This window comes from Dipodomys spectabilis, unplaced genomic scaffold (genome assembly GCF_019054845.1).
Source record: "Dipodomys spectabilis isolate Male_0828 unplaced genomic scaffold, ASM1905484v1 ptg000073l, whole genome shotgun sequence".
Lineage (NCBI taxonomy): Eukaryota > Metazoa > Chordata > Mammalia > Rodentia > Heteromyidae > Dipodomys > Dipodomys spectabilis.
In genome coordinates this window covers 8,369,567-8,397,467 of record NW_024870750.1, presented here as the reverse complement: position 1 = coordinate 8,397,467, position 27,901 = coordinate 8,369,567, and the positions used below count along the sequence as shown (strand labels likewise).

Below are 27,901 nucleotides of genomic sequence, written 5' to 3'. Positions count from 1 at the left end.
TTCAAACCCTAGTACTGGCATACAACAATAAATAATTTTAAAAACACAAAGGAAAATAAAAGGGAAAAGTCACAGACATAGAAATATGGAAATTCCAAGTAATTTTTTTTTTAATGAGTGCTGGTCCTGAGATTTGAACGTGGGGCTGGGTGCTGTCCTTTAGCTTTTCTTTTTTTGTTCAACAATAGCACTCTGCCACTTCAGCCATAGCTCTACTTCCCACTTTTTTGCGGCTAATGTGAGGTAAGAGTCTCATGTACTTTCCTACCCAGGTTGACTTTGAACCATGATCCTAGAATGTTCATTAGGTGCCCACAATTAACACCCACATTACCAGGCATGCCTTAGGAGCACAGCCTCACAGGACCTTTACCATGTGTCCCTATTCTGAAAAGGCCATTCTTTGTACTGGTAGGTGGGGCAGGTAGCTTAATGGCAAAGAAATGTAGGCTAAGTAGAGTTATAGGTTCAAAATCCAGGCCTAATATATAGTTTCTGAGTGATTTTAGAGAAAACATTACCTTTAAACATAGATCCACCATCTAGAAAGTTAGTATGACACTTACCTCAGATTGTGAGGAATTAAAATTATGCCTGTAAAGTTCTGAGTATGGAGTACTAAAAAATGAGTGTAGGGCTTACTGAGAGTCCTAGTGTTACCTTACACGTTCCCAAGTTTGGAATATAAACTTCAAGTACTGCTGGGCACTAGTGGTTCACACCTGTAATCCTAGCTACTCAGGAGGATGAGATCTGAGGACTGCAGTTTGAAGCTTGCCTGGGCAGGAAAGTCTGTGAGACTCTTATCGCTAACCAGCAAAAAGCCAAAAATGGAGCCATGGCTCAAGTGGTGGTATGCTAGCCTTAAGCAAAAGTAGCTTTGGGACAATGCCCAGACCCTGAGTTCAAGCCAGAAAAAAAAAAAAAAAAAAGACCTTCCCCGTCCCCAAACTTTCAAGTACTTAACACTAAGTGTAGTCTACTTAGTTTCCTGACTGCATTACTAACCTCAAGTATCAGGTTACAAGGAGGACTCTATAAATGACATACAATGAAGAGGATGGAAAAGTTGAACTCACCAAAATAGATTAATGGCCAAAATTTTTAATTCATAAAACCCATTCCTAATGCAACATGCCAAGGATATACCTAAATATATTCTAAAAAGTGGGAAAGGTTGGTGGTGGTTGGCAACTTTCTCACTGCTCGAGTAACACTCATTCCACTGTATCACTAAGTAGCTTCCCTATTTAATAGATCTATAGAACTGCTCCTAATAGAACGAGGAGCAATTGTGATATTAAGTATAAGACTTTCACCAGGCACCAGTGGCTCACACTTGAAATCCTATCTACTCAGAAGGCTGAGATGTGAGGACCATAAAAGTAGATATGCCAATTTCTTTATTCTCAACTATAGCTTGAACTCTGGGCCTGGCTGCTGTAGCTCCGTTCATCAGCTCAAAGCTAGCACTCTACCACTTAAGCCACAGCACCACTTCTGGTTTTCTGGTGGTTAATTGAAGAGTCTCATGGACTTTCCTGCCCAAGCTAGCCTTGAACTGTGATCTTCAGATCTCAGCCTCCTGAGTAGCTAGGATTACAGGAGTGAGCTACCAGTATCCAGCAGGAAAGGCACTCTTTCTTGGCTTTTTCACTTAAGCCACAGCCCTACTTCTTGCTTTTAGTGGTTAATTTTAGATAAGAGGCTCAGTCTTTTCTGACCAGGTTGGTTTTGAAGCATGACCTCAGATCTTAAGACTCCTGGGTAGCTAGGATTAAAAACATGAGCCACCAGTTCCAGACAGTTTTGTGTGGTTTGTTTTAGTTTTGCTACTCATTTAGCTTTTCACTAACAATAGCAAGTCTTTTCTTTTTTCTTTTACTTTTGTCAGTCATGGAGCTTGAACTCAGGGCTTAGGAGCTGAGCCTTTTCTCTGGTTTTGCCCTCAACCACTTTGAGCCACAGTGCCACTTCCAGTTTTCTGGTGGTTAATTGGAGATGAGTCTCACAGACTTTACTGCCCGGGTTGGCTTCGAACCATGATCCTCAGATCTCGACCTCCTGAGTAGCTAGGATTACAGGTGTGAGCCACTGGAGCCCAGTTACTTAACAACTGCTACTAGTTTGTGTTTTTGTTTTTGACAGTTCTGGGGTTTGAACTCAGGGCCTGGGCACTGTCCCTGAGCTTCTTTTGCTCAGGCTAGCACAACACTTGAGCCACTGCACCACTTCTAGCTTTTTCTGTTTATGTGGTACTCAGGAATCAAACACAGGGCTTCATGCATGCTTAGCAAGCATTCTACCAACTAAGCCACATTCCCTGCTACTGATTCTTTAGAAGCAATTGTATAGATTAAATATGTAAGCTACTTAATGATAAAGTGGAAGATGATGTGAGCAGTGAGAAAATTGCCAACTACCACCAACTTTCCCCACTTTCTAGGTATATCGTTGGCATGTTCAAAACCATCGTTGCATTAGGAATTCTATAATTAATTAGAATTATTTTAATAAAATTAGTTCCTTCTAATCTCACCTGTAATTTTCAAATGTTTTAGTTCAGCACATATGTATGTATGTGTGTGTGTGTGTGTGTGTGTGTGGTATACACACATGCAGGTGACAGTACTAGGACTTGAGACTCAGATATTTGCACTCTTGCTCAGCTTTTTCATTCATGTTGGTGCTCTACCACGAGTCATACCTATACCTCAGACTTTTTTCCTGGCTAGAGAGATGTCTCTTAGCTTGTCTGCTCAGTCTTGCTTCAAACATCCAACCTCAGATCTCAGACTCCTAAGTAGTGAGAATAGGTGTGAGCTACTAGCACCCGGCCTTCCCCGTTCCCCCCCCCCCCCCCCCCCCCCCCAGTTCTGGGGCTTGAACTCAGGGACTGGGTGTTATCCCTGAGCTGCTTTCTGCTCTAGGCTAGTGCTCTACCACTGAGTCACTTCTGGCTTTTTCTGAGTAGTTTATGAGAGATAATAATGTCGGACTTTCCTGCCCCAGCTGGCTTCAAACCAAAATCTTCAGATCTCAGCCTCCAGCCATTGACACCTGGCTTCAGCCATATTACACACACACACTTTTTTTTTGAGGGGAGGTGGAGTTGGTCATGGGGTTTGAACTCAAAGCCTGGGCACTGTCCCTAAGCTCTTTTTGGTCAAGGCTAGAACTGTATCATTTTGAGCCACAGCTCCACTTAAGTTTTCTGGTACCTAATTGGAATGAGTCTCACTGACTTTCCTTCCTGGACTGGCTTTGAATCATGATCCTTAGATCTCAGCCTCCTGAGTAGCTAGGATTACATGCATGAGCCACCACACCTAGCAGCTTTAGCCATATTTTTAACTACAGTGTTCTACCTGTTGTTCCTTTTAATTAAGTGTTCTGCCTGCCCTAGCAAAACTATGCTTATTTAAAATTTTTTTGAGGAGTCCCTCTAGAATACTTTCTTTGAATTTAATTTCTCTCCACAACTTGTTAATTACAGTTAATAAACATTTGCCACATACTATGCTACTCATATGGGTCATTTCTCTGAATCTGAATACAGGAGTCCAGGCATGACAGCGTAATGCCTCTCTGTGATCTCAGCACTCAGCACTCAGGAAGTGTAGCCTTGACTCCATAGTTAAGACTGCTTCAAAAACAGAAAAAATGGGAAATTAAAACAAAACTTGAGTCCAAGCCTACAGCAGCCTTGGTTATATATACTTTCTGAAGTTCTTAGTTCTAGTTACTAAAACAAAGAACTTTAAAGTTGCACTGTGGCAATTGTTAAGTCAACTGTATACCCTTAGGATTTCTGGTTGAAACAAAAGGAGGGCTGGGGATGGAACACTTGCCTGACATGTCAAGTTGCTCTGGTTTCTAGCACTAACACAAACAAAATTATTTTCAAAACTAAAGATTTGGAAGCTATATACTACAGGCTGGATGTTGATGATTCATGCTTGTAATCTTAGCTAGTTACGAGGCTGAGATCCAGAGGACCAAGGTTCAAAGCCAGATTAGGGAGAAAAATCAAAACTCCATCTCCAAAATGAATAAAAAGCTGGGAGGTGTGATTCAAATGGTGGAACACTAGTCATGAGCAAAGCAGGAGGCCCTGAATTCAAACATTAGTACCAGAAGAAAAGGAAAGAAAGAAAGGAAAGAAAGAAGAAAGGAAGGAAGGAAGGAAGGGAGGGAGGGAGGGAGGGAGGGAACTAACTTTAAGTGAGGGAAGAATATGAGTTGCCAGAAGTTCACTCCTGTAATCCTAGCTACTCAGGAGGCTGATATCTGGTGGGGCAGGAAAGTCTTGTGAGGCTCTATCTCCTAATTAACCACACACACACACACCTGGAAGTGAAGCTGGGGCTCAAGTGATAGAATGGTAGAGTGCTAGCCTTGAAGTCTTTTGAGATTCTTATCTCCCAATTTACACACACACACACACACACACACACACACACACACACACGAAGTGGAGCTGGGGCTCAAGTGGTAGAGTGCTAGCCTTAAGAGAAAAAGCTAAGGGACAGCACCTATGCCCTGCATTCAAGCCCTGGAAATGGCGGGGAAAAAAAAAAAAAAAAAAGTGTGGAAGACTAGAATGGAAGGTGACATTCATCAAGATGCATTGTACTTATCCCCTGACTTAAAAGAGTTGGAACTTTGTACAACTACTTAACAATATTTTTTTTAATTGGTTGGGGAAAAAAAGGTGGAAGCAGCAGAGAACTTCCAGTCTTGGTTCATTCTCTTCCCAGTCCAACAGCAAAAAAGAGCTAACTCCATCTCAGGAGAGAAAGGAAACTGGTTAGGAAGTGGTTATTTTTTTTCATTCCCCTTAATATTAAAGCCAGGTAACCTTTAAATGAACATGCCTCTATTAGAACACTTGTACCTTCCATTAACCCTGCGGTTAATTCTAAGATAAATGTGTATCTCTGTATGTAATACAAAATCAGAGAAAACATTATGAAGTGTGGTTTTGTGAGACTTTATCATCTCAGGTAAATTTAGAGGTCATGTAAATTAAACCTTCTTCCTATTGGAATAAAAGAGTGGCAATATTTTTTAACAAAAAAAAAAAGACACTGAAAATAGAAAAATTTTCGGTGAGGGTGAAATAAAATGATCCAAAGAAAATTATGTCCAAGGAGATACTATATTTTTTAAAAATCTGGCTTGCGTTTGTTTTCTCATACTGTACTGATGGTCTCTGGTTTTGTTAAGAACTTTTATCAGATTTCTAGCAGTATACACACAGGTATCTTAGGTTTCAAGTTACATTTCAGACTTAACTATGTCTATCTGATAGATTACTGTATCCAGACAAAGATGAATGACTTTTCCTGTTAGCCATGTGACTATCAACTGTGGGACTCTCTGCTCCCATTATTTTAATTTTACACTGGCTGTGCTTTTTCTGTCCTCACTGAACATTTTAACTCATCCCCAATAAATCTCTTGTGCTCATTGTGCACAATATTCTCAACTAATCTATAATAGCCAATGTTTCTCAACTCTTTTGGCAACTTCTTCTTTTATGCGAATTATATAGAAAATGATTTGTGTATCTTAAAAAATGAATAAAAAAGAAGTCTTATTAACTGTCTATTCATAATCACAAGATTGTGTTTTTAAATGAGTTAATTAAATCCCTTTCATTGTGAGAAGGGTATTGTATTGCAAGTAATTCACATTAAAAGGCATTCTATTCAGTAGAGGTGTTTATTGGTGGGTCAGTAGTTTTGCCAGTGTTTTAAGTCACATGTACTCATCGTAGACCCTATGTCAAAAACTAGCGATACTACTATTTTATCTAAAAATTATAAACTGGTCCATTTATAAGCTGTGATTATCTTATAGTTCTCAAATTTAATAGCCTTTACAGAAAAAAATGAAGCATAGTGATAAACTGCATTTGTCACAACACATCTTCAAATCATAGTATAAAACACAACACAATTTTTGTGCACTCTACTTTTTATAGAACAACCAGATTAATAATTGATTTCATTATTTTATTAGATTTATCAATATACATGGCAGCTTTCTCAAATCTCAAAGTTCCAAAAGTATGTAATTTAAAAGGTGAAAAATCATTTTTCTTTAGATGTCATATTCCTAGATTAAAATCTATTTATAAACAAAATAATTGACAAACTAACACACTTTAGAAATCAGAATATTTTAAATTAAAATACTTTTAATGAATACAAGATGTCTTTTTAATTAAAATTAACTATCATAGTTAAATTTAATATCACAAAGCAAAATGGCTTATCCCCACTTAAGTTTTCAAGTGAGGGAAAGTCATTAGGATTTACACTTAATATAAGTTTTAAATGTGATTATTAAATGATAAATATTTTATCAATTATAGGAAGCATTCATTTATAGGATTTCCTCAGGTCCATCAATCATCTTAGGCCAAGTAAGAGCCCATGTCAACCTTAAAGGTTAGATTTAGTACACCTAACTTGCCTAATAAGTGTGTCAATTTAAGACTATGAATTTCATTAATAAGGGAGAATGATGCAGTTAACCCACTGTCCAAAACTAAAAACTAAGCTAAAACTTGAAATAAGAATGGCCAGTGATGTTGGGCTTAAAATTTCATAGGACAATCTTAAAAAAAAAAAAAAAAGAAAAAGAAAAGAAAGAGTGAAGTTATCACCTTACTGATAAAAAAAAAAAAACCAACTAAAGTTTAATAGTCAATGAAGGGGGTAACAGCCACTTACAGTCTACATTTAAATTTTATCACAGCTAAGAAAACTAGAAACAATGCTATTAAGAAACAACAAAAGTGATAAAACATTTAACACCTAAAATATGGATACTTAAGGTCCTAAACAAAAATATTGAAGGTAAAAGGGCCTTGAAATTTTTTTTGCAACAATTCATCTTATAAAATCAATTTCTAAATAGCTCATATCCTGTTGGCTTTGGTGTTTTCATCTGCTATCAACTAGACATTAGTACAGTAGAAAACCACTTAGGTTCTTTTCAAATGCTTGGCATTATAATGTGATCTCATATCTTTCCTCAAATTAAATTTTGCTCCACATATTCCACATGTATACAGATGAACATCCATGTGCTGCTCCAACTGTTCATTATTTGGGAATATCTGAAAGCAGACCTGGCATATAGTCTCACCAGCAGATAAATGAGAAATCATATGCCGTACATGGTCATGTTTTCGGAAGTTTCCTTGATCACAAATGGAACAGACATACCTGGCCATGCCTTTGTGCATATCATTGTGCAGACGCAACTGACGTTCTCTTAAAAACTGCTTTCCACATGTTTGACAAACAAACTGTTTTTCCTTAGTATGAACAGTGTAGTGTTCTCTTAAATGACACCGCTGGTAAAATCCTTTTCCACACAGATTACAAAAATGCTTTCGCCTGTGATCTCTTTCGTTTTCTTCCATGATGGCACTCTTAAACATATCTTGGTCTAGGCAACTAGACATATGTTCAACCACTAGATTTTCAGTTTCGAAACGCTGGCCACAATTAGGACATCGAAAAGGACAGGTAGAATGTTTAAACAACTGCTTTTTTTGGATACTGCTTATCTGGTAGTGATTGTCCCTAAAGTCATCCAACATTTCAACAAACATATCTCTTATTTCAGATTGCTCATCAGGATTTTCTTCCATGTCCATTTTCTCCTCAGTATTTCCTAACCCATTCATTGTCAGATCTTGAGGCTCTCCACATCTTTGAGCATGTTCCTGAAGCTGTCTGCCCTTTACAAGGATTTGTCCACATTTACCACATGCGCAGATATTTTCAATGTGTTTGGCTAAGTAATGAGAGGACAAGTCCTCCTCCGTTATCGTGAGTCCACACAGCTCACAAGATGCATTTTCAGTATCCTCTTGTGCTGGACTGCTGTTGGTAGGAGGCCTCATATTTTCTAAACCACCTCTTTCCTCAACATTTATAGACATCCGAGGTTTTAGGGCTTTCCTACCACTTTTTTTAATGCTGACATCTTCTTCAACATAGTATCTATAAAATGGCTCCTCAGGTTCATCTTCTAATTCATCATTGTCAGTGGATTCATTACAGTCTTTATCATTAACTTTAATAATGTTATAGTCTTTCAGTTCATCAGTAGGAATATCTTCAGGTTCCATCTTGATAATGATTCTTTTCCTTTCAGCTGCTCTGCTTTTTTCTTCACTGACTACTTCAGACTCCACTGTGCTACTTTTTCTGGTGCCAGTGGTTGAAGCGGAATCATCAGGAGCCTGGCTTGTGTCTCCTCTATACTTGTCTGTCTGTGCAGAAAATGGTTTAGAAGAATCCTTGTCACCAAATTCAGCTTTGATGTTACTGTCTTTCCCCTCTCTAATGTCTACTATTCGGTGGTAGGATCTTGAGTTTTGGTATGAATGCCTATTAGTACAGGTCAGCACGTGTTCATCTAGTAGTTTCTCACAGCTGAAGCCAAAGCCACAGCTATCACAGGTAAAACTCCGTCCAAAGCGTCGTGACACACGTTCTTTTGGAGTAGATAATTTGGACACAGAACTCTTTTTACACACATCAAATAGTGGTTCAGGAAAATTACCTAATGGTATAGATTCTTCCTCCGGCTCTCTAATATGTGGCGTATTTACTGTTGAACTTGGTTCCGTATACCACCGGTTCGTTTCACTGCCATTTCTAGCCACAGTGTCTTCATACATTCTTACCCCAAAAATCATTTTGTTGTTCTGCTTGCTGGAAGCAGAAGACGAACATTTTGAACTAGAACAATCTGCATCCTGTATGTCTTCTAAGCAGTCAGGAACATTGTACAGCTGTAGGTAGTTCATTGCCACTTTGAACTGCTCAAAACTAGATGGTGCTGTCATAATCTTTCCTAGGTACATAAACTGCAAAATGAGATCAAAACACTCAGCACTAATTTTCATGTTGCTGAGATTCAATTGTGCAGTACTATGCTGATGGTTCATGAAAAACATTCTAAAATAGGAGCTACAAGCAGCTAAAACTGCTTTGTGTGCTTGAAAGTAAATGTCATCAATTGCAATACAACAGTCACAGAGAAAACCCCATTCTCTTTGGTTGTTTAGCTGCTGAAGGACGTAGCTGCTGTGAGTAGGCTTTGCCATCTTCTATTAATTAGAGACCTATATAAAACAAAAATATTGATGTCAGACAAGATATCTAAAACACTTAAAAGAGAACAACTTTATTAGCAATTGTGACTTGTTTAACTTTCTATTATATAATTAGGTAGGATTTCCATCCTAATGTAAACCCAATAATATGTACCTGAATTTTCTCTTTTTCATTTTGGTGGTAACTATTGGGAGGTAAGAATTCTATTTTTACATATACTCAAGAAAGTATATGTAAATAGTTCCATTTAGAAAAACTGTACCAAGGGGCTGGGAAGGTGGCTCAGTGACAGAGCGCTTGCCTTGCATGCATGAGGCCCTGAGTTCGATTCCCTAGCACCACATAAGCAAAAAGAAAAAAGCCGGAAGTGGCTCTGTGGCTCAAGTGGTAGAGCGCTAGCCTTGAGCTGAAGAGCTGAGAGACAGCGCCCAGGCCTAGAGTTCAGGCCCCACGACCGGACCAAAAAAAAAAAAAGAAAAACTGCACCAAATAGGTTTGATTAATGCTTTTCTTGAATTACTGGAGAAGCAATAATCCTGTAATTAGAACAAATATTATATTGATTAGCATTAAACTTGAGACATAAAGGAGTAAAGGAGTTTATTAGAAAGAAAGTATCCATCCTTAGATTATAAGTTTTTCTTGATATACATTTGGTTGTGGCACTTGAACTCAGGAACTGGGAGCTGTTCCTGGGCTCTTTTCCTCAAAACTAGTGCTCAACCACTTTGCTTCACAGCACCACTTGCAATTTTCTGGTTAACTGGAGACAACACTCTCATGGACTTTCCTGCATAGGCTGACATTGAACTGCAACCCTCAGAACTAGGTACCCTCAGTACCTAGGATTATAGGTGGGAGCCACCAGCACCTGGCTATTATTATTATGTCGACGTGGAGCTTGAACTCTGGGCCTGGGCACTGTCCTTGAGCTCTTCAGCTCAAAGCTAATGCTCTATTGAGCCACAGCACCACTTCTGGTTTTCTGGTGGTTTATTGGAGATAAGTCTCTCATGAACTTTCCTGCCTGGGCTGTCTTTGAACTGCGATCTTTGGATCTCGCCTCCTGAATAGTTACAATTACAGGTGTGAGCCACTGGTGCCTGGCTTCTTTTATTTTTTTAATTATTTAAAAAAAAAAAAAAAACACAAGCTAGGTGACTCAGGGCTGTAATACTAGCTACTCAGGAGGCTGAGATCTGAAGACTATGGCTCAAAGTCAGCCCGTGGAGAAAAAAAATCCCAAAGATTCTTTTCTACAATTAACTAGCAAAAAGACAGAAGTAGAGGTCTGGCTCAAGTGGTAGAATGCCAGCCGTGAGTGAAAAAGTCAAGTGTAAACAGGAGGCCTTAAATTCAAAAGCCCTACTTTTTACTGGTTCACAAAAGAAAAAAGTACAAAAGAACACATGCATACGACAAAAACTTCAAATGAAAAACTTCAAGCAAAGTATCCAGACTAAAAAACACCTCTTATTCTCAGCCGGGCGCTGGTGGCTCACGCCTGTAATCCTAGCTACTCAGGAGGCTGAGATCTGAGGATCGTGGTTCAAAGCCAACCCGGGCAGGAGAGACCGTGAGACTCCTATCTCCAATAAACCACCAGAAAACCGGAAGTGGCGCTGTAGCTCAAGTGGTAGAGTGCTCGCCTTGAGCTGAAGAGCTGAGGGACAGCGCCCAGGCCCAGAGTTCAAGCCCCACGACCAACCAAAAAAAAAAAAAACCACCTCTTATTCTGGCCCAGTGCCAATGACTCACACCTGTAAGCCTAGCTACTCAGGAGGCTGAGATCTGAGGTAAGTCCAGGAGACTCAGCTCCAATTAACCATCAAAAAGTTGAAACTGCAACTGAGGCTCATCTGGAAGAGCACTAGTCTTGAGCAAAAAAGCTCAGGAATGGGCTGGGAATGTGGCTTAGAATGCTTGCCTAGCATGCATGCGGCCCAGGGTTCAATCCTCAGTACCACATTAACAGAAAAAGTCAGACATGGCACTGTGGATCAAGTGGCAGAGTGCTAGCCTTGAGCAAAAGAAGCTCAGGGATAGTGCCCAGGCTGAGTTCAAGCCCCAGGACCAGCAAAAAAAAAAAAAAAAAAAGCCCAGGAATACTATCCAGACCCTGAGTTTAAACCCCTGGACCTCAACAACAAGAAAGACTTAAAGTTGGTACATTTTTTCAAACCTCTGTATCTTGGATATCTGTACCCAAACTGTGAAGAAGTCTGTTCACCATGCATCTAACTTCAGAACAATGTATGCACACATACTCATCAATGTGTTTTTTTTTATGAGTGCCTGTTAAAGTAAATCTTCCTAGAATACATCTTTTAACATTCACTAACCTTCAAAAATATTTATGAAGACAACAGAAGAAAGATGATTCAGGATGGAGGTTCAAGCATAAATACAAACTAGTTACAATTAAAATTATATAAAACCAAGCACAGTGCTGGTGGCTCACTCCTTTAATCCCAGGTACTCTGGAGGCTGAGATCTGAGGATCCAGGTTTGAAGCCAGACAGGCAGACAAATATGAGACTTTTATCTACAGTTAACCAGGAAAAAGTCAGAAGTGGAGGTATGGGTCAAGTGATTAAGCACCAAGCCTTGATTGAGCTCAAGGTTCTTAGTTCAAGCTCCCCCCAGCAACCCTTTCCAAAGAAAGAAAGAAGAAAGAAAAGAAAAAGGAAACGAAAAGACTTACTTTCTAGTTATGAGTTGTTCAAAGCTGAAACAAACTTGGAGGATTCTGAATGATCACACTAAAGCCAAGAAGGAAATGTTATTAAGAACAGTATAGTACACAGCCCAGTGCAAAGAGCACAGGCCTCATTTACACCCAACATACCTGGGTTCAAATCTAATTACGCAACTGGAGTATCCTCACTGACCCCAAGTTTCAAGGTGAGAATACGACCTCAAATAACATCAAACATAGTATTTCACAGATGAGTAAAATGTAATGCTTGTCACATAACAGTTAAACAAAAATACATAGAATGCCAACTATATAGGCACATCTGAAGCTATATTCACTACTCAAATTAGTAAAAATAGAATACTAAACAAACTTTTTTATTGGCTGTCCTGGGATTTGAACTTGACGGATACACACTTGCTAAGCAGGTGGCATACCTTATTTTTGGCTTGAGTTATTTTTCCAGATAGGGTTTCTTGCTTATGCCTAGGATCAGCCTTGGGTGGTGAACTTCCTATGATTCCCTGTGCACATTTGAAGCCTTATTGGTTTGGGAATCTCATATTTTGCCTGGGTTGGCCTTGAACCATGATCCTTCTGATCTCTACACAGAGAACAGAAGCTGAGATTACAACATGAACCACAGCATCCAGCCTCAACAAATATTTATTATTAAGCACGTTTAAACTACTGAGAATCAGCAGTAGCATGGGCATAATCTCCAGGATACTATGAATACTTTTTCCAGACTAGTGATTTCATTCAACATGCACATAAGTGCCCACCCTACCAAAAACAGAATCATGCTGTAAAGAACAGTCTATGTCCCATGGAGCTGGATATCAATCCTCCAGATGTCTACCAGTATTTCTATCTTCCCATCATAGCATAGGAAGCTAAACAAGAGCTAGACTTCATTTTAAAGGTTAACCTATAACTTCTAGACAATGTCATTATGCTACTGTATCGTTTCACCCAGGAGGCATGGAAAAATAAGCATCTAAATTCTTGAGAGATTTTAAAAGCTGATCTCTTGAAGAGAATTTTTATAATTCATTTACTTTTATTAAGTAATTTCAAACTTCAAGTTTGCTTTCTCAATTTCTTGACATCCTTAATAAAACTACAAAAAAAAAAACCCCTCTTAAAAACTTATTAAACACGTAATGGTGGCTCATGCCTATTATCCTAGCTACTCAAGAGGCTGAGTTCTGAGAATCATGGTTAGAAACTAGCCCTGACAGAAAAGTCCCCATGAGACTCATCTCCACTTAACCACTCAAAAACCTGAAGTGGTGCTACTGCTCAAGTGGTAGAGAACTAGCCTTGAACACAAAGAGGCTCAGGGACGGCATTCCCAGCCCTGAGTTCAAGCCCTGCAACTGTGAAAAAAAAAAAAAGTTGGAAAAACTTTTATCTGCTTATCTCAAAGTCAAAGCCAAGCACACTCAACAGATGAAGTAATTTATTAGTAATAAGACTTTTAGAGCTTAGATCTTAATCCAACATTCTTAATTTCATAGGACAGTATAATCAATATATCAGAATGGTTAGATGTGGTAAAGTAGGTACTAGGACTACAGAAGAGACTTATGTCCACCTACAGGGTACTAACAACCACTTCTTTCATAAGGTGAGGTGGGTGTTCTCAAAGAAAACTCAAGTACTAGGTGTGGGTTCTTAATTCAGTGGTCACTGGCCAGGTGCTGCTATCTATCCCAACTGAATACTACGGATGTGGTTTCATCCATACATATCCATGTAAACTTACTAAACAGTCATGTTCCCAAAACATACTGAGTAAGCCATTTCAGAAAATTTCTACCCATAGTAAGATTTCAGAAATAATTTCCTCTATGGCTAAATCTCTTAAGTTGGAAATAACACTATCTGGGAAAAATGACAAGGTCTATAAGGATGTAACGTGAATGAGTAAGTAACAAAATTTTTAAGAGACTCCAGAGAAATAAATAATCATTGCAAATTGTGTGAGGCTTGCATTATATTTCAGGCTCAAGGTAATTTGTATAGTCTGGAGGAGAGCTAGCAGAGAACTCCCAATTTAGTACCCCCTTCTGCACCATTTATAGTTACCATCAGAACCTCAAAGAGGATTAAAGTGTAGGGTGAGCACAATAACATGAAAATCTGAATTCCAACTACTCTAAAACCCTAAAGCACTATTTAAAAAAAAAAATTATGAGGAGCTGAGTAGCTGGTATTACAAGCTGAGTATACTGAGAATTTGGACTGTCAAAAGGGAGATCTAGCCAGGAACCAGTGGCTCATATCTGTAATCCTAGCTACTTAGGAAGCTGATATCTGAGGATCACAGTTTGAAGCCAGTCCAGGCAGAAAAGTAAGACTCTTATCTCCCATTAAGAAAAAAAAAAAATCCCAACGTTTTTAATGCCAGCGTGTCATTTTAAAAGTTTAGAATTTTGAGCTGGGTGCCAGTGGCTCACACCTGTAATCTTATCTACTCAGGATGCTGAGATCTGAGAATTGCAGTTCAAAGCCAGTCTGGGCAAAAAAGTCTGAGACTCTTAATCTCTAATTAGACACAAAAAGCTGGAAGCAGAGCTATGTCTCAAGTGGTAGAGCACTAGCCTTGAGCAAAAGAAGTCAGGGACATGCTCAGGACTTGAGTTTAAGCCCTAGTACTGGCACTAAAAAAACTCCAAAGTTTCAAATTTAGAATTTTTTTTTCAGATTAGGGATGCTCAACCATTAAAGACTATCTAAACATTCAGAAATCTAAGGAAACTCCATCTAAAAATCTCAAATATATCTGGTCTTAAGCATTTCAGATAAAGGATATTTGACCTGTACATACACTAATTTCAAGTACTTTTCTGTTTTATATGACTGAATGTATGCATGGACTTAATTTGAAGATACAATCTTCTTGAAAAGGCTGAAATGGAATGAAAGCTTTCCCTTGTTTTAAATCAGAGTAAAGAATGTATTGAACAGCCTAACACTAGACAAACCAGTGGGGTGAAAGGCCAAGGGTAGAGTACAGTAGAGCTACTTAAACATGAGGGGTTAAATTTCAAACCATGAAACAATTTGAGAACTGAATGCTAACTTATGTTGGATGAAGCTCAGTAAAAGTTTGAAAGAAAACAATGAATTATATACCAGAACAGAACAGGTTTGTGGTGAGATATTGGTAAATAAATAGGATTAGAGGGGCTGGGAAGGTAGCTCAGTGGTAGAGCGCTTGCCTTGCATGCATGAGGCCCTGGGTTTGATTCCTCAGCACCACATAAGCAAAAAGGAAAAAACCGGAAGTGGCACTGTGGCTCAAGTGGTAGAGCGCTAGCCTTGAGTTGAAGAGTTGAGGTACAGCGCCCAGGCCCAGAGTTAAGGCCCCACGAACGGACCAATACATACACACATACATACATAAATAGAGTTAGAGAACAGAAAGCAATGAGAAAGACATTTCAGGTATCTGTACAGATATGTAGGTAATAGGGAGGACTATGCAACAGGTTGGCTAGAAAATAATGGAAAGGGCTAACACTGATCAAGATGCATTGTACTCATAGACTGATATTAAACTGAAACACCTTTGTACAAACTAAAATAATAAAAATAGATAAAAGATTTTTAAAAGGAAAGTAAGAAAAGGTAGATTTTGCTTTACTAGGATAAATGACAACTATAATACATTAGCCAGCACTTGTATATCATGCATTATTCTAGGGACAATATATATAAAATACATGTACAAGCCGGGCGCCAGTGGCTCATGTCTGTAATCTAGCTACTCAGAAGGCTGAGATCTGAGGATCACAGTTCAAAGCCAGCCCAGGCAAAAAAGTCTGTGAGACTCTTATCTCCAATAAACCACTAGAAAAAACAGAAAATGGCGCTGTGGCTCAAGTGGTAGAGCACTCGCCTTGAGCTGAAAAGAGCAAGCACAGCACCAAAGCCCAGAGTTCAAAGCCCCATGACCTACAAAAAAATAAATAAAATACATGTACATATACATCTGTAATTGTTCATACATGTATACATGTATCTCTACTTAGCATTTAATCAATCCTTATAATAAACTGTACAAAGTGTATACTATCCTAAGATGATTTTTTTTTTTGCCAGCTCCAGAACTTGAACCTAAGGCTTCAAACTTTCTCAGCCTGCTCGCCTACCTATCACTCTACTTCTTGAACCACTGACTTTTTGCTGATTACTTTTGGAAATAGGAGTCTTGTGGATTTTTCTTCCCAATTAGATTTGAACCACAATACTCTGGATCTCAGCCTCCTGAGTAGTTGGGATTAGATGTGCACCACCAGACCTGGCTATAAGACCCATTTTGCAGACTAAAAAGCAGAGTTTGGTTTAGATATGGTTTAAGTGCACTCTCTAAGTTTAATATGTCAGAAACTTCATCCTCAGCATGGCAATTTTAAGAGGTGTTGGAACCTATCTGCCATAAGGTAACACAACCAAGGAAGCCCTCAGTAAGGCCAGAACCATGCTGCTTGGGCTTTCAGCCACCAAAATTATGACATACATTGCTTTTCTTTGTAAGTTACTCATCCTTAGGTATCTTATTGTAGAAATGAAAAACTGACCAAAACAGAGGTATACAGTGTTAAATGTACGCCCCAAAGAGGAATTCTTGGGATCAGAATACAAGCAACATTTCTCAAGCTTTCACCACCTATAAAGATATCACATCACGGGCTGGAAAGGTGGCTCAGTGGTAGAGCGCTTGCCTTGCATGCATGAGGCCCTGGGTTCGATTCCTCAGCACCACATAAGCAAAACGAAAAAAGCTGTTAGTGGCGCTGTGGCTCAAGTGGTAGTGCTAGCCTTGAGCTGAAGAGCTGAGGGACAGCGCCCAGGCCCAGAGTTCAGGCCCACGACCGGACCCAAAAACAAAAAAAGATATCACATCAGCAAAACTTTTTTCCTTGAATACCATTTGTCAGAGTATACACCAATATCTGAAACTAAATTCTCCAGAGGTTTTCTCCTTGAAGTTTCTTTTTTTTGGGGGGTCCGGTCGTGGGCCTGAACTCTGGGCCTAGGCGCTGTCCCTCAGCTCTTCAGCTCAAGGCTAGTGCTCTACCACTTGAGCCACAGCGCCACTTCTGGCTTTTTTCCTTTTTGCTTATGTGGTGCTGGGGAATCAAACCCAGGGCCTCATGCATACAAGGCAAGCGCTCTACCACTGAGCCACCTTCCCAGCCCTCTCCTTGAAATTTCTGAGAATAACCAGTTGTATAGACTCCTGAAGATAAAAAGATATTATTGTAAGCTACTTAAGTGACATTCAATAAAATGTAGAAAATTTTATTCACTATTCAACCTAGCATTCAGGCTAGTTATTAGATTTCAGATTCAGTACTTAGTACAGGAAGTCCTGAAATTATAATTATGTTCCAAAGCTTATTTTTAAGTTATTTGGAAGCTGAAACACATATTCCCATAGAAACAATCCTGTAAATGGTGGCTCAGTTTCATGCTCCTACCCTAAATCTGTTAAAACATACTGTAGCTATGTATTAATCCTGACAATGCTATATTATGACTTGTGTTGTTAGTACTGACAAGACTCCAAGGAGCAATAGTGTACAGTACTGCCTACTATACTGAGCCTTCAAGGACAGGGGGATAGGGATGAGGCTTAATAGCCTTAGTGTTCCTTGTGCCTAGCACATTCTTCCCACACAGTTGGCACTTAGTACAAGTTTGTTAAATGAAAGAATTAAAAGCCATGATAGGAAACAGGCACTGCTAGATGTAAATACCAGTTCTACCACTTATCAGCAAACTTTTTTTTTTAATCTTTTTTTGGGGGGACCCAGACTTGGGCTTGGATTCAGGGCCCGGGCACTGTCCCCGAGCTGCTTTTGCTCAAGGCTAGCACTCTACCATTTGAGCCACAGCACCACTCCTGGCCTTTTCTGTTTATGCAGTACTGAAGAATCAAACCCAAGGCTTCATGCATGCTAGGCAAGCTCTACCACTACACATTCCCAGCCCTACTTTTTTGGGGGGGGGGGTCTGGTCATGGGGCCTGAACTCTGGGCCTGGGCGCTGTCCCTCAGCTCTTCAGCTCCAGGTTAACACTCTACCACTTGAGCCACAGCGCCACTTCTGGCTTTTTTCTTTTTGCTTATGTGGCGCTGAGGAATCGAACCCAGGGCCTCATGCATGCAAGGCAAGCACTCTACCACTGAGCCACCTTCCCAGCTCCGTGAAAGAATCCTTTGAGGAGTATAATTAGTTGGAGCCTAAAAAAGTAGGGCTGGGGGGCTGGGAAGGTGGCTCAGTGGTAGAGCGCTTGCCTTGTATGCATAAGGCCCTGGGTTCGATTCCTCAGCACCACATAAGCAAAAAAGAAAAAAGCTGGAAATGGCCCTGTGGCTCAAATGGTAGAGTGCTGGCCTTGAGCTGAAGAGCTGAGGGACAGCGCCCAGGCCCAGAGTTCAGGCCCCATGACCCGACCCCCCACCAAAAAAAAGGATTCTTTCATAAATTAAGACTTTTTTTTTGCCTTTTCAAGTACTATAATTTTTTTTAAATATTGTCCTTGTGACATGATTTATGTAACTATATGAAATGACCAGGTTCAGTCCACCGTTGTTATATGAGTGTGTGTATGCACGCTAGTAGTAGGGCTTGAACTAAGAGCCTGAGGCTGTCCCTTAGTGTTTTTGCTACAATTTGAACCACATCATCACTTCTTGTGTTTTGTAAACCAGACAGCAAACTGAGGCTCTTTAATGTTCAGTGACATGCTTGAAGTCACATCTAATTTTAATGGCTGTCGAGTAAGATCTTGTCTTCCTTTTTTTTTGGTCAGTCGTGGGCCTGGGCGCTGTCCCGCTGCTCTTCAGTTCAAGGCTAGCACTCTACCACTTGAGCCAACAGTGCCACTTCTGGCTTTTTCTGTTTATGTGGCGCTGAGGAATTGAACCCAGGGCCTCAAGCATGTGAGACAAGCACTCTACTACTGAGCCACCTTCCCAGCCCCAAGTCCTTGTCTTTCTAATGCTGGCCTAGGGCTCTCCAGCTCCAGGGTAAATGCAGCTCCTCTGTATAGTACAACTTGTTTCTGTTCTCTGTATCAGGCTTTTTTGCTGGACATGCAGAAGCTGCTCCAACTTGCAAGAACTGTTTGCTACCACATGAAAGGTCCTCAAACTTGTCATGCTTTTGAGACTCTGGTTTGTTGATATTTTTGTCTCTTTGTCAAGCTGACAAATTACTTCTTTTTTTTTTTTTTTGGGTCTGGCCATGGGGCCTGAACTCTGGGCCTGGGCGCTGTCCCTCAGCTCTTCAGCTCCAGGCTAGTGCTCTACCACTTGAGCCACAACGCTACTTCCGGCTTTCTTCTTTTTTGCTTATGTGGTGCTGAGGAATCGAACCCAGGGCCTCAGGCATGCAAGGCAAGCGCTCTACCATTGAGCCACCTTCCCAGCCCACAAATTACTTCTAAAAGGTATACTAATCTGCTGCTCACCATTTCAATATGTTATGGACTGTGGAACCAAGCAAAACTCATTGAAGGTAAATCTACATGTTTTAATTTTCTGTGAGGACTCAGGGGAGAACTCTATGAGGAAGACGTAAGATTTTAATTCCTGTACTTCGTTAGCAGGAAATCAAATTGCCCTCTTTTGCTTCATGTCAGGGCAATGGATAGCTAAAGTTGCCTAACAGATAACTTATGAATAAGTAAGATGGCTCGTTAGTTAGCCTGAATTATAATCTAGGAAGTGAATTCATCCACACAAAAAGCAGAGGGAAGAATCTTGGAATAATCTTTCCCTCAAAATTAGTATTTTAGCCATACATTCTAAAGAGAAGTAGAATAGTGTCTTCAACCACCAGAGGGCACTCCGTAAACAGCTCAGGCCTCTGAGCGAAAAGCAGGTTCACCAGGAAGTGACTTTTTGCACGTGGCATTTGTATTTTTAGGGTTCATTCTGTAGTACTATCTATTTCAAAGTACCCCTTTCTCATTCTGTGTACCCAGACTGGGGCCCACGGAAAACCACTTCGCTCTCTACATCCTGTCTCAGCAAATACCCAGGCTGATTGGGACTTAACTTCATAACTATTAAGTCCTGACAATTTTCCCACTCAGTATTTCCCAAACTTGCTCTTTATTCTGTCCTCTCCTCTCCTACCTATCCAACTCCCATAAAACCTCAAATCAGTCCCGTAACTCAGGACTGACACCAATCTACCACTCATTATCTGGAGACTGATAAAGAACAAAAAAGTAGACCTGGCACCAGTGGCTCACATCTATAATGCTAGTTAACTCAGTAGGCCGAGATCTGAGGATTATGGTTTAAAGCCAGGCCCAGCAGTCCATGAGACTCTTATCTCCAATTCACTACCACCACCACCCTGCCCACACACACAAAAAAAACTGCAAATGGAACTGTGGCTCAAGTAGTAGAGTGCTAGTCATGAGCAAAAAACTCAGACAGCATAGTACCAGGCCCTGAAAGTTGAAGTCCTAAGACTGGCATGCACACACACACAAACAAATTAGGCCAAGTCAGTTCTCCTGCTACAATTCCCTTTTCATATATCTTCAAGCTAAAGTATAAACTCCTTAGTCCAGACATAGATGAGCAGTGCCCACCCATCTAATTTTTTTTTGCTCGGTCATGGGGCCTGAACTCTGGGCCTGGGCGCTGTCCCTCAGCTCTTCAGCTCAAGGCTAGCACTCTACCACTTGAGCCATAGGCCACTTCAGGCTTTTTCTGCTTATGTGGTGCTAGAGGAATTGAACCCAGGGCCTCATGTATGCAAGGCAAGCACTCTACCACTGAGCCACCTTCCTAGCCCTCCCCCTTTTTTTTGTCGGTCATGGGGCTTGAACTCTGGGCCAGCGCACTGTCCCTGAGCTCTTCAGCTCAAGGCGAGTGCTCTACTACTAGAGCCACAGCACCACTTCTGGTTTCCTGGTGGTTTACTGGAAATAAGTTTCACAGACTTTTCCAGCCGGGGCTGGCTTTGCAACTGTGATCCTCAGATCTCTACCTCCTGAGTAGCTAGGAATACAGGTGTGAGCCACCAGTGTCTGGTTTGCCACCCTCTATTCTTATAGTGCTACTTCTACTTTCAGCATCAAACTTTCTTATCTCTGGTGTTACCCATGCTGACTGGTTCTTCTGGCTGAACCTCCCAGGAATCAGCTAAGAACCAGTATACTACCTCCTCCTAAAAGCCTCTGTAGCAACTTCCTTTCCTACTGTTTAAGAATTAACATGTAACATCTCTTCATTTTTCACTTAATAACCAAAACACCAATGTAAAATCGGCAAGCACAGACTAACTAGACTAAGCACCACGGTTCAAATTTTGGTTCTTCCACTTATTAGATATGTGGCCTTGAGTAGGTTGCTCCACCAATTTGTGTTTCAATCCCTACCTAAGAGAGGGTAGAAACTTTTCTTGGTATTTTGAGTTTGTTAGTCAGTCATTGGTTACAAACTATCCTTATTTCAGCAGACCCTATACATCTTTTAGAAAACTGTATTGCAAGGGATGACATTGCCTAAAAAGAAATGCACTCATTACCTGACTTATGAAATAGTAATCTCTCTAAACATATTTATAATAACAAACTTAAAAAGAAACTGTATTGCTGCTGGGCACCAGTAGCTCACGTCTGTAATCCTAGCTCCTTAGGAAGTTGGATCCTGGTTCAAAGCTAGTCCAGACAGGAAAGTCATGAGAATCTTATCTCCAATTAACCACCAAAAAGCCAGAATTGGAGCTGTGGCTCATGTAGTAGAGTGCTAGGCTTGAACAAAAAAGTACAAGGACAGCATCTAGGCCCTGAGTCCAAGCCCTTGGACTGGCAAAAAAAAAAAAAAAGAGGAAAGAGTATTATGCCCAATATTGTGGCTCCCAGGAATTTTTGTGTTTAATCTTAACCAAAATCTTGAAAATTTCACTTAATTTAAAATTTAATGAAATGAAGCCAATAAACAAGATCATAAAATGTGTTCATCTTAAGAATCCTAGCTCAATGTTTAAGCTTTAAATCTCCTTTAAGATTTCCCTTGAAGCTAAGAGGAGGACACAGAATCCAAGGGAAACAGGGGAAAACATACAACAGAGGGGCCAAGAGCTGCACTGGACATTGATGAAAACAAACTAAGCAACTCAAGGGCAGCGATGGGAGGGAGGGAATGAGAGGGAAAGAGGAACAGCTCACACTAAGCAAAAGGAAAGAAATGTACATATCACCCAGTGTGGAAGAAACAGTTGTATTGTCAAAGCTCATAGAATTCACAAACATAGACCAGACCATGATAATGACAATTTGCCTCGTGAAAGTTAAAATGTGTTTGTGACTTTAAGTATCACTATCTCACAATGAAATCTCACTGTGAAATTTGTGAAATTTATTTATGTTTTTTTTTTTTTTTTTGTCGGACATGGGGCCTGAGCTCTGGGCCTGAGCACTGTCCCTCAGCTCTTCAGCTCAAGGCTAGCACCCTACCACTTAAGCCAAAGCGCCACTTCCAGCTTTTTCTGCTTATGTGGTGCTGAGGAATCGAACCCAGGGCCTCATGCATGCAAGGCAAGCACTCTACCACTGAGCCACCTTCCCAGCCCCAAATTTGTGAAATTTATATAATCACTTAATCTCAATACAAAATTTAAAAAAAAAAGATTTCCCTTGATCCCATATTACCTAACAATGAAAACTTTCCTTCTTCCTGTTTCCTTTCTTTAGAATGTTTTCCATATCTAACTCATTCTCTTTGGGAAATTCTTTCTGGTCCCAGAGAGGAGGCAGATGCCTTTCTTCTGTGTAGCCTATTATACATGCAACTATATGGTGACAAAGACTGCATCATCCAAGCAGGGATGCTACATTAAAGACAAATACTGTAATTATTTGGCTCCTCCATTTTACTGTAAGGTTTTGAGACCAAAGCACTGTCTTAGTCATTACTGTCACCTTTGAAACCTCTAATAGTTGCTTAACCCTTAGTTGATAGGTTTTGAATGAATCAAGGTTTAAGTTTTATTTTACTAATCAATTTTTTGGCATTTTTTCAGTTACAACTTTCATATAGTAGTTGAAAAGTCACAGTATTTTTCATACATTATTCAACTGACTCTCAGAATCACCCTTGATAGGCATTTTTTAAATTATATTCATTTTGTGAGTGAAGAAATAGGTCCACTAGTTAATTGATCATTGAGTCCAAGTAGAGGATAGGAGTCAAAACTCTGTCTTTTGACTCAAAGTCCTAGGTTTTAGCTTTTTAAAGTGTGTAACACTCACTCTTTTTGGTCATGATGATTAACTGAGCTATCTTTTAGCTGTCTAGTCACCTTTTTCCACAAATCTTAACACTCATCTTTTTTTGGGGGGGAGGGGAGGGTCATGGGACTTGAACTCTGGGTTTGGGAGCTGTCCCTGAGCTCTTCAGCTGAGGGCAAGCGCTCTTCCACTTGAGCCACTTCCAGTTTTCTAGTGGTTTATTGGAGATAAGAATCTTACGGACTTTCCTGCCCAGGTTGGCTTTGAACCTCGATCCTTAGATCTTAGCCTCTTGAGTAGCTAGGATTACAGGCGTGAGCCACCAGCACCTGGCAACACTTAGCATTCTTAATGCCCCATTTTGCAGGAAGGCAGAGTGCTCTGTCTTTTTCTATCTCCTCCTCTATCTGCTGACTTCTAAGGCCCACCAGAAAATGCCTGCCTCTAATACTAGATTTAAAAAAGGGGGAGGGGGAGAGCTAAAGTTTGTCAGTTATCTCTAAAAAGGATTACATACATCTCACATAGACAGCTACCAGAAAGATCTAGCTGATCTCATTCTTTTAGCACACGTGCTTTTTTCCTACAGTGTTGAGGATGGAACCTAGGACCACCCACAAGGTAGCCAAGGGCTCTACTATAGAACTATGCTTCAGCCTTCAGTACTTATTATGCCAGTCCTGGGACTTGACTCAGGTTCTGGGTGTTGTTCCTGAGCTTTTCTAAAGCTCAAGGGTAGTGCTCTACCACTTGTTCCTCAGCTCCACTTCATGCTTTTTGGGTGCTTACTTGGAGACTATGAATCTCAGACTTTTCTGCACGGGCTTGGCTTTGATCCTAGATTCTCATATCTCAGCCTCCTGAACAGCTCACAAATGTGAGCACTGGCATTAGGCTTCAAATTTTATTTGAAAACAACTTAAAGACAGAGTAATGTATATACAACACCCACATCATCTTCACCTCAAATAATGTTATGGCTAAATGTTATGACTATTTGGGGGCTTTACTTCACTGTTCATTCTTCTTGAATGTGACAACCTAAGGAATAAGTAATTCTATATGTTAGTCTCTTGCCATTAATACACAAGTATACCTAATATATTCAGAATCTACCTTAAATATATGCCTATTATAAGTGGCATTCAGTCCAGAGTCCCTGCGCGCTTCCTCAATCCCAGTCATTCCTGTGCAACATCTGGAAACAACAGTCACTCATGCCTCTCTTTCCTCTAATTTTTTTGTCACAACATTTAGCTTGCTACTTATGGATACTCATCAGGAGGAGACCCACCATCTGTTATCAGCACAGGGACATCATGTACAAGGTCTCTGTAACAAGTGTTCATATTTATTCCCAATTATGAATTAGGGAACTTTTCATATGTAAGGGGTTATTAGCCAGTCTGGCTGATGTAAGGTATAAATCAATACATTAGAGCCTGGGTATTAACATTAAATGTGAGGACCAGCCCACCAAGGGATACTGCATGAGAACAAACGTAAAATAGTAGCCCTATTACACATAACTCTCATGTCTGTTAGCTAACAAGAGAAATATCAGCCCAGTGCAAAACAATGTACCTGGCTACTGTCACCAACCAAGTAGTAATACGGAACATCAGCCTAGAGGGCTGGGAAGGTGGCTCAGTGGTAGAGCACTTGCCTTGCATGCCTGAGGCCCTGGGTTCGATTCCCTAGCACCACATAGGCAAAAAGAAAAAAGCCAGAAGTGGAGCTATGGCTCAAGTGGTAGAGTGCTAGCCTTGAGCTGAAGAGCTGAGGGACAGCGCCCAGGCCCAGAGTTCAGGCCCCACGACCGGACCGCCCCCCCCCCCCCACCAAAAAAAAAAGGAACATCAGCCTAGAAACATGTCAGTCCAAGAGTAGGCACACCGCAGCACAGCTATGTTCAAGTGGTGCTTCTCTCACTCTTAAAACAAGGAACTAACTGTTCAGTGATTAGCTCTGGGGAGTGGGAGTTAGAATGACTTTCATTTTTGTATGTGTGCCTGTGTGCACAGATCTGGGGCTTGAACTCACAGCTTTGTTGCTCAAGGCTAGTATTCTACCCCTTGAGCCACAGCTCCACTTACAGCTTTTTTTTTAAATTAGAGATAGGAGTCTCACAGATGTTCCTGCCTAGGCTGGCTTTGAACTGTTATCCTCAGAGCTCAGCCTCCTGAGTTGCTACCATGAACAGGCATGAGCAACTGACACCCAGCTAGTCCCAGAGCTTTTTTGCTCAAGGTTAGTACTCTACCACCTGTGCTCCTCTTCTGGCTTTTGGGGGGTTAATTGGAGAGAAGATTCTCACAGGCCTTCCTGCCCGAGCTGGCTTTGAACCACAATCCTCAGACCTCAACTTCCTGGATAACTAGGATTACTGGGGTGAGCTACTCGTGTCAGGCTTCATTTTTTGTACTTCATGTATTAGTGTAGGTTGAATTTTTACAATAAGCATGGATTTTATTATTTTAAAACTGTTTCTACTTTGAGAATAGGCATAAGTAACTTAATTTGGTTCCAGTAGACTTTAAGAACAAAGAAGAAAGCTAATCTCATTACTTTATCACCAGAAATTCTAGCATGAAGAAATGTCAGCAAGAAACATTCTATAGAGACCAAAGTGAACTCTCAAGCAGAAATTTCACAAATATACATTGATACCAACAGATTATAGCTTAAGAATATAAATGTATTGACTTTTTTGTAAATTTCTATCACACATAGTATCCTTCCCTCTAGGCAGGTGAACTTTAAGCCTTCATGCCTCTCCAGACCAGAGGACAAGTGTGAAAGTAGGCACTTTAGACAGAGAAACGGGATTGCAAAGAACAGACACATTTTGAAAAAGATCCCTTTGATGCACCGTCTTAAGAGCTTGGCAAAAAAAAAAAAAAAGAAGAAAAAGAAGAAGCAGGAAGCAGTAAAAACTTAGAAGTTACAATGAAATCGAAATACAAGGTCAGAAGCTGAGTGTGGTGGCAGCAGACCTATAATCCCAGCCCTAGGGAGACAAGAGGCAGAAAGAGAAGCAAGTTCAAGGCCAATCAGAGCTACATAGTGAAGTTTAGTCCCTAAATAAATCAACAGGAAGAGAAAACACAAGGTCAAAAGCATGTGGTCGTTCACATTAGGTCTTGTTAAAACACGATTTCTCTTTTTTCTCTGACAACAATCTGCCATCTCCTTTCACTCCCCCCCACAAGCAGTGGTAAGTAGACTAGTTAGAGATGGAAAGAACAGAAAGTCTTTGGCAATGACTGTTCAATCTGAGTTAAGATCATGAAATTTTGGTCTCTTTTTGTTTGCTTGAGATACAGTCTAGTTCTGTAGCTCAGGCTTGACTAGGAAATGCAATCCTACCTTGGTCTCCCAAGTACTGGGATTACACCTGGTGGAAATTTAGTCTTAATGAGAAATGCTTGTTTACTGTTTCTTTAAGAGGAGGATGTGACCTGTAGTTCCCAAAGCCATTCAGTTATTACTGAGACATTAAGTATCAGAAAGTGACTCAAAAATGAAGTTTGCGTGAATGCTCTTCATCATGTGGTTTACACTGACAAAATTTTATAGAATCTAAATGTCTCCGTTCTCCAAAGAAGACTGTAGTTAAAGCTGTCATCCGATTTGCACTCTTTCCCCGAATCTGCTTCAAAGTGCCTCGAGGTCGCCCCCCAAAATTCTAAATGTATCACGTGTCATCCGAATACAAATCGGGGTGTCATGGTGCACGCCTGTAATCCTAGGAAGAGGGATTGGAGAGGGGCGCTCAGGCCGGGAAGAGGATGACGAGTTCGAAGCCTGGGCTACACAGCAATACGGGGGCGGGGGGGGGGGGTGGATAACGTAAGTAGGTGGCGAGGGACTCGGAACACTGTGCGGGTTCGAAAGTCGGAAGGAAAAGTTGTTCCTGTCTCGAGGCTTAACGTAGGGATGGCAACCCGTGGAGACCCGCGCGCACCTTCCTTCCGCACTTAGGGAACACCCTCACACGTACACACGCCCTACCCCCAGCAGCCCCGGACTGCCATTAACCTCTTCCTAACTTGCACCGCGTGCACACTCGGTGAGCTGGACAGGCCGGGAAGGGGCTGCGCCCGGCTCCGGCCCGCACACTGGAGCGCCACCGCCGCCGGATCCGCAGCCACCGCCGCGCTCCCCGACACTCCAGCTCAACTCTAGTGAGCGCCACCGCTGGAGGAAGCCAGCGCACTTTCTTCCCACAGAGAGAAGCCCCCGAACTTGCCCAGACCTACGACTTTTTAACGGAACAAAACCCCAAGTGTGCCGGCCAGCAGAGAGGGGGGGGAGGGGGAGGAAGAGGGTGGGAAAGCGCGTCGCCAGAATTCGCGCGGCTCGGACGCCTCCACCCTCGGAGCTCGCCCAAGTCTGCGGCCTCGGGCTCCGGGACGCTTCCCCTCCCACCCGCCGCAGCTGTAAGTTGAGAGAAGCGGGCTCCGGGCCCGTCAATCACCCGAGTCCTCCCGCCTCCCGGCTACACCTCCCCTCCCCCCCCTCCAAAAAAATAAAATACCGGCGGTGGGAGCGGGGGTGGGGGAGGACAGTAACTAATTTGCCAAGTCGTGGGTACCCGGGCTTCGCCTCCGACCCGCGCAGGCCGCGCGCTCAGGACCTGGACGCCGCGGTGGAGCAGGCGGCCCTCAGCCGGCCCGACGCCGGGTCCCCACCAGGCGTCCGCCGCCGCGCTCCGGCTCCCCGCACGGGTCCGGCGCCGCTCCGGCTCCGCACTCCTGTCAGGCCCGCGCGGCCCGT

General features: G+C 41.4%; 1 protein-coding gene across 5 annotated transcripts in view; it reads right to left on the bottom strand.

The window, feature by feature from the left end:
- Zbtb1 (zinc finger and BTB domain containing 1) overlaps window positions 1–27,901 on the bottom strand; it is a 32,564-nt gene that overhangs the window by 3,787 nt on the left and 876 nt on the right. For 2 of the 5 annotated variants that reach the window (XM_042682495.1, XM_042682494.1), the window contains exons 2-3: window positions 11,854–11,911; window positions 6,007–9,157 (exon numbers count right to left, since the gene is read on the bottom strand). In XM_042682495.1, the coding sequence (XP_042538429.1) occupies window positions 6,998–9,139 (2,142 nt within the window). In that variant the 5' untranslated portion in view covers window positions 9,140–9,157; window positions 11,854–11,911 and the 3' untranslated portion in view covers window positions 6,007–6,997. Of the gene's footprint in view, window positions 1–6,006; window positions 9,158–11,853; window positions 11,912–12,284; window positions 12,460–27,901 lie in introns of those variants that run through there. The other 3 variants (XM_042682496.1, XM_042682498.1, XM_042682497.1) reach the window with 3 other exon arrangements.